Below are 7,646 nucleotides of genomic sequence, written 5' to 3'. Positions count from 1 at the left end.
GACTCTTCTTTATGTGTACAGATGTGACGTAATGACTCAATATAGCCTACTAGCCGAGACTCTTATGTGTACAGAGGTGACGTAATGACTCAATATAGCCTACTAGCCGAGACTCTTCTTTATGTGTACAGATGTGACGTAATGACTCAATATAGTCTACTAGCCGAGACTCTTCTTTATGTGTACAGAGGTGACGTAATGACTCAATATAGCCTACTAGCCGAGACTCTTCTTTATGTGTACAGATGTGACGTAATGACGCAAAGACATGCTTGAATCTCCCGCGGAAATCCACCAGTCCCACTGGAATTAAAAACATTATTACAAGCTTACCGCTTTGAATCGAGCTAAGGCAAGCAGATAGTTTTGAACACTGGCTGGTTATGTATTTTCTCAAATATGTATTTTGGATAATTTTTAACCCAAAAAAAGCTACGGACTGCAGCTTTAAGTTCAAAAAGTGAAATCATAAACAACCACCTCTTAAATGTCCTGATGGCATTAGGCCTAATCTTAATGTCTGTGAAACCGGGTACACACTGTGCGATTTATTATCGTCCTTTACGATTGTTGCTTGTCAGACTGTACAAACGTGAACATCGCTGTAAGCCATGTCACACTGTAAGATCTCAGTTGTCATTAATGTCAGGCTGTACGACAGTCAAGACGCGTTAAAAACAGATGCATGCAAGAAAACTTGTCCGGAGTTTTACATCATCAATCAATGACACGTTCGGTGACAGTGAGCTGCGTTACACACGGGATTGAAATGGTGTTACAAAGAAATCTCTAACGTTCATTTTGGTCACGGCTTGTCTTGAAAAACCTGTGGAAGACAATTCCACAAAGAATTGACACTTTGACAAAGACAATTTGATGGTTGTCGTAGGTCAGGACTGCAGGACTGCGAGTCAAATCTTCTGACACGGCCAGAATTTCGTCGGAGGTAAAATGTGACTGCAACAATTAAAATGTGATAGTAAAATTAATCGGCTGTCAGTCAACATGTCAAACTAACGTTTAAAGACAGATTTCCTAGGATCAGAGGATTCTTTTAGGATTGGCAAAATTTGGCTCAGTCGGCACCCAGCTAGTGCTTGTTAAAGCAGATTAATGGATCAAAGAAGTGAAAGATAATAAAAAAGTACAATCTTTTTGTACGAAAATGACATGCATTGTATAATAAACAGTGCATGATAAAAGATAAAAATGGCCAAAACATGCATTTTCAGATCGTCTTCATGATTAATCTCTATCCTGTTCAGTCTTGTCATGTTCTTCATAGCTGGAAACACTTCCATAGTCTGATAAATGTTGCCTCTGATGCCAGTCATTCACTTTAGCACAAGACATCTTTATGTCCTCTTCATCAGCACATGAGGACATCTCTGCTATAAGAAAATAATACAAAGCTTTGGTTTTCTGACATTTTTGACATTTATTTCAAAAGAAACTTAAGTACTTGACTTGGCAGTTGAATTTGCAATCTGTTTGTTGGCAGCACAGAACTTTTTTAGCTACCAGCCACTCTCAGAGAAACATTTCCAAATTAGTGAATCATATAATGTTTTCTGTACTTACCACTGGCATCCAGGCATTTTAGTTTATACTGGATCCTAGCATTGTCTATTGCTTCCCGACGATTCCATTCCCTCTCAAGTGCATCTTTCAGCTTGCGTTTGTTGATAAATAATTCTGTATTTATCACTTCTCCACTTACTGCAAGCAAAATCATAATGAGGGAATTAAAGTGAGTATAAGCCACTGAGATCAAAATAAATGTATTGCAAAAATGTACACATACAATTCAGAGGTACATCTAAACTTTCTCCTCTTCTGACAAATCTTTGTGGGCTCATTGTTTTCAACATCTCTTTCATCATAGCATCACTCCTCTCCCATTCTTCATTAAGTAATTTTTTGACATCCTCAACTCGAAGCCACTCAGATGGGGTTTCTCTTTCTTGGGACTTCTTGTTCTTCCCCTGATGTTCATCATTGCTTTCCAGCAGAGCACATTCCATTATCATTTCCTCAATCTTCTCCAGTAACTGATTTACTTGGGTGTGATCATCTCTCATGCTCATGCTCATGCTCTCAAACACATGATATCGGTTCCCGCACATCTCGACGAGTCGCACAAGGGCGTCCCCTTCACTTTCAATGTGGTACTCAATAGGTTTGTTTCCCAATGATCCTCCCCATGTGAAGAGCACCATAGTTTGCCTCCAAACCTTTTCACCAAGTGGTCTAATGTTTTCTAATATGACTTCCATTTGCTCTTCTAAAAACGACGTGTCTGCCGGTATAACCAAGAGGATTGCATCAGGGGAAGAATCCATTGCCTTCAAGATCTCAATATTCACAGAATCTGCGTTCAGTTGATACGGAAGAAATTTCCAAAAGCTTGGCGTGTCCACCACAGTGACCTGTCTTCCATTCACTTCTCCACATCTTCTGACACACTTCACAGTCTTGTCAAATGAAATGTCAGCACCCAAGATGACACTGCAAGCCAATGTCTTGCCTGACAGGACCCAGCCCAGCAGCACAATATTCAGAGGTGTAACATCATGCTCTGCTTCTGTTGAAAATATGTATTTTATAATATATTTAAAATAAATAGAATTGTGAAATATTTATAATAATTATAAATACAGATTATTTTATAATATTATAATACAATACTTATACATTTATAAATAAACTATTAAAATATATATATTTTTTATAACAAACTTTTAGAGACTTTTAGAGACTTTAGGATACTGTATTTGTCTATGTTATAGGCTACAGCTGATTGCAATGTAAACAACAATTGATCATTTTTATGAAATACAAGTTATGGTTATCCTGAGTAAAATAACAAACTAAAATTGGAGACTGACCGGCATCACTTTTTATTTCTTCCAGTTTTCTTCTCTTCTCCAAAACTTGGTGTGCTCTGGCAGTTGCTTTCTCTTCTACATTTTTTATTTTAATCTCCAAATCCATCAGCCTTCTTGCATCAGCTTTAAAAAAACGGCCATTGTTTTCAGCAACAAGCTTCTCTATCTGCCTAAATAGCTCTTTCGCCTGCGAACCATTTCTATCCAGGTCAGTGTCAAAACCAATATATCTGTTTCCACATTTTTGAGTAAGCTTGTTCAAGTTTTCCCCTTCACGTTCTACATATTGCTCTATAGTTTTGTCATCCAAATGTTTGAGTTTTGTGAAGACTATAATGGTTTGATCCCAGGCGTCTTCACTAATGAACTGCATGTGTCCCTCGGCTACTTTCCTGTGCTTCTCTGAGAAATCAAAATCAACCTCTATCACCAGGAGGAAAACATGAGGTCCCGGTGGACAGATACTGGTGCTCCTAACAAGCTCCGCTTTCAGGCGCTCTGTGGTATCACATAACTCATCACACTTCCACCAGCCTGGGGTGTCCACAAGAATGATTTTCCTGCCGTTTATGTTTCCTTCCATCTTCACACACTGTGTGGTCATTTGATCAGATTCACATTTAACATTTAAAAAGGAGTGTGCCACATTACTCTTACCACTCCGAAATCCTCCTAATAACACTAATCGCAATTCTGTAAAACAAAAGCAGGAAGAGGATGACAAAGTATTGATATATATACATATATATATTAACTAATTATCCGCTAAACATTATATTTATATCTTTAATAAATGTTTTCTTGAAAATGCTTCATTTGATATCTCTTACCATCTGCCATTGTAAAATCCAAATAAAATATATTGTTTGAAATAATAATTAATCCTTCTTAGTGATCAATTCTTCTCTCAGTCCTTTTTTAGTGTCTTTACTGCAGATTTCTACAAAAAAAAATTGTGTTCATGAAAATGGTTGCATTTCATTAAATGGCTTCTTTCCATTGTGAAAGTTTCAACTAATGTAAAGGAGAAACTAAAACTGATCCATATTTGGACTATCTCTGTTTTGATCATGGTGTTTGATGTTGATAAAACAAGGGAAAGGGAACTGGCCAAACCAGTAATAGGTCAAATACAAACACTCTTCCCTCCACCCCCATCAAATCTCCAAGTAGGTGCACTGATAATTGTCTTCTCAGCATGGAAGTTAGTTGGAAAATTACATAGCATTCTAGAGGTATAACCTGAAATACCAGAGGAATTGTTTATGTTGTAGGTCATTGTAACTTAAACATTAATCTGGGGCTGTAGAAAGGGGTCACTTGCGCTTCAGCCGAGTTGGTGCTCACGGAACAGGACACAGAAATCTAAGAAAAAAGACCCAAGGTCTAGCTGGGACCAAGGAGCAGGACCGGAGCACAGAACGTTTTAGTTATTTTTATTAGAACAGAATGACTAACATTTTCGACGCCCATGCGTCTTTTTCAGAGTCACTGTAGCCAATACCATGAATTTTGACTCTTTAAATTCTGTACATTGTTGCCATTGATTGTTTGACTCTGAAGAAGACGCATGGGCGTCGAAACGTTAGTCATTCTGTACTAATAAAAATAATTAAAACGTTCTGTGCTCCGGTCCTGCTCCTTGGTCCCAGCTAGACCTTGGGTCTTTTTTCTTAGATTAATCTAGGGCTGTCACAAATGATTATTTTGTTAATTGAGTAATCTGTCGATTATTTTGATTAATATTTTGAGTAATTGTATATTTTTATGTGGTAATAGAAATAGACCTGCAAATCATAAGCACGTGTTTCTATAGTTCCCTTTCAAGGGAACTTCGAGCTGCGTTTGAGACGCGGTGGGAACGCTCTGCGTGATTGCGTCATGAAGCACGTGTAAAATCAGTCCAATGGAAGCCCGATACGTCATAGGTGACGTCATAGACCAGGAAACTATAAAGCACCCTTGAAAACAGACCGCGCCAGCTTCTGTCTTCAGCAAGCGCTCTCTGTGATTCTGTCCTTGTCTATTTATTGTTGTTTGTCAAGCCCAATATATATCACTATCTATCATTATGGCGAGCAAGCAAGATTATAGACGTTGTGTTGTTCCCTGCCCTCGTTACATCACGGGTGGGGACACACATCAGCTTTTTGTTGCTGTTTGGCAGTGGAGCATGCCAACAGTCAGTTCTCGAGGGAGCTGACTGTGAGCATTGCGAGAAGCTGTCCGTGAGGACGCTCCGCTCCCGCCGGGCGTTCTTCGAGGAGGACGGTTTGGTTCGGTTCGGTTCGCGTTCCCCTCTCTGTTGCCGAGGCACGGAGACGGCTCGCATTTCGGGGTTCGCAAACGGATCTGACAGCGGGGGTTGGGACGGGCTCCGCCCTTTCTCAGCTTTCACATGCCAGATCTAGTGTGCTGCGATTTCCAGTTCCGAGGAATTGGTATCGTTAGTGTTTTGTTTAAAAAGAAAGAGAACAAAACAAATACAAATCTTGAGAAAAAGGCAGATGTTTGAGTTTAAAAAAAAAAAAAAAGGAGGTTTTATCTAACTGTTGCCAGTTAAATATTTACTGGCCAGCTGAACATTATGAGATTGAAAATAAAGAAGAGTTTGTTAGATGAACTATCTTAAAACAGGAAAACTCTGTATCTCAGCCTACTCGTCGGGGACTGCGGTTTTTTCCCTATCTCCTCACTGAGGTGTCGAGATCGTGGAATAAACCGGTTTGTATTGTATGTGTTTAATCCCCAGATGTCTAAATAGTAATGTTTGGGTATTAAGTATCATAGTATGACAGTGCCTTGGGTTAAAGAGACGCTTGCGAGCTTTCTCTCTCCCGAGTCGGCGTCATCGTTATTAACCCCGACGTTACCCACCAGCCATCTTAAATAATGAATAATTTTTTATTAGGCAGCGCTGGTGGGTAAAGTATTTAAGGACATGGATGAATGTGAGGGGCGACTCTCTGAGGAGGGTCGCGGCGCTGCCAGTTCGGTTGTTTCCTGCTGGTGGCCGCAGAGTGATATACACTCACCGGCCACTTTATTAGGTACACCTGTCCAACTGCTCGTTAACACTTAATTTCTAAGCAGCCAATCACATGGCGGCAACTCAGTGCATTTAGGCATGTAGACATGGTCAAGACAATCTCCTGCAGTTCAAACCGAGCATCAGTATGGGGAAGAAAGTTGATTTGAGTGACTTTGAACGTGGCATGATTGTTGGTGCCAGAAGGGCTGGTCTGAGTATTTCAGAAACTGCTAATCTACTGGGATTTTCACGCACAACCATCTCTAGGGTTTACAGAGAATGGTCCGAAAAAGAAAAAACACATCCAGTGAGCGGCAGTTCTGTGGGCGGAAATGCCTTGTTGATGCCAGAGGTCAGAGGAGAATGGCCAGACTGGTTCGAGCTGATAGAAGGGCAACAGTGACTGAAATAACCACTCGTTACAACCGAGGTATGCAGCAAAGCATTTGTGAAGCCACAACACGCACAACCTTGAGGCGGATGGGCTACAACAGCAGAAGACTCCACCGGGTACCACTCATCTCCACTACAAATAGGAAAAAGAGGCTACAATTTGCAAGAGCTCACCAAAATTGAACAGTTGAAGACTGGAAAAATGTTGCCTGGTCTGATGAGTCTCGATTTCTGTTGAGACATTCAGATGTTAGAGTCAGAATTTGGCGTAAACAGAATGAGAACATGGAACCATCATGCCTTGTTACCACTGTGCAGGCTGGTGGTGGTGGTGTAATGGTGTGGGGGATGTTTTCCTGGCACACTTTAGGCCCCTTAGTGCCAATTGGGCATCGTTTAAATGCCACGGCCTACCTGAGCATTGTTTCTGACCATGTCCATCCCTTTATGGCCACCATGTACCCATCCTCTGATGGCTACTTCCACCATGTCACAAAGCTCTAATCATTTCAAATTGGTTTCTTGAACATGACAATGAGTTCACTGTACTAAAATGGCCTCCACAGTCACCAGATCTCAACCCAATAGAGCATCTTTGGGATGTGGTGGAACGGGAGATTCGCATCATGGATGTGCAGCCGACAAATCTGCGGCAACTGTGTGATGCCATCATGTCAATATGGACCAAACTCCCTGAGGAATGCTTCCAGCACCTTGTTGAATCTATGCCACGAAGAATTGAGGCAGTTCTGAAGGCAAAAGGGGGTCCAACCCGTTACTAGCATGGGGTACCTAATAAAGTGGCCGGTGAGTGTATATGTATATATATATATATATATATATATATATACGTTTTTTTCTGATATAAAGATAAAGGAAAATAAAGATATAATTATGTCTGTTCTTCTGGACGCTCAGCTTTCAAGAAAACTAAGAAATAAACCATTCAGCGGCGTTCCAGAGGTTTCTTCCTCACCAATCTAATGTTCCTGAGACTGCTGGGCGGGAGCAGTCTCGGCCTATTAAGCTCCTCTCAGCACAAAGTGCAAAACAGAGCGTCGCCATTCGGGCTCCTCCGCAATTGAATCGGTACCTGGGTGGCGGTCGCAGTCTAGCCAGTCAGAGACATGCAAGATCTGAGGACTGTTTTATCTCTAAAATAGCTTGGACAAAGAAGAAGCCCTGACGCCGAGGCGATCAGGCTTCTAAGGGTGGTCCCCTCTGGGGTAGGGACGGTTTTGAGAAATCGTTTCTCCTCAGCGCCCTTTGGGGTGCGACTCTCTGAGGAGGGTCGCAGCACTGCCAGTTCGGTTTCCCTGCCGGTTCGCCGTTTC

At 41.2% G+C, this 7,646-nt stretch overlaps 1 protein-coding gene across 1 annotated transcript; it reads right to left on the bottom strand.

Moving 5' to 3' along the window:
- Positions 1 to 1,208: 1,208 nt before the first annotated feature.
- LOC130091295 (uncharacterized) lies at positions 1,209 to 3,907 on the bottom strand. Its single transcript, XM_056259109.1, has 5 exons — positions 3,719 to 3,907; positions 2,889 to 3,581; positions 1,805 to 2,584; positions 1,582 to 1,719; positions 1,209 to 1,391 (listed from the first exon to the last, which is right to left on the bottom strand). Exons 1-5 carry the CDS (start codon positions 3,726 to 3,728, stop codon positions 1,246 to 1,248), a joined length of 1,767 nt encoding a protein of 588 aa, XP_056115084.1. The 5' UTR covers positions 3,729 to 3,907; the 3' UTR covers positions 1,209 to 1,245.
- Positions 3,908 to 7,646: the final 3,739 nt, after the last annotated feature.

Source organism: Rhinichthys klamathensis, unplaced genomic scaffold (genome assembly GCF_029890125.1).
Source record: "Rhinichthys klamathensis goyatoka isolate OS25496 unplaced genomic scaffold, OSU_Roscu_1.1 h1tg000165l_1, whole genome shotgun sequence".
NCBI lineage: Eukaryota > Metazoa > Chordata > Actinopteri > Cypriniformes > Leuciscidae > Rhinichthys > Rhinichthys klamathensis.
This window is presented reverse-complemented; position numbering and strand designations above follow the sequence as displayed.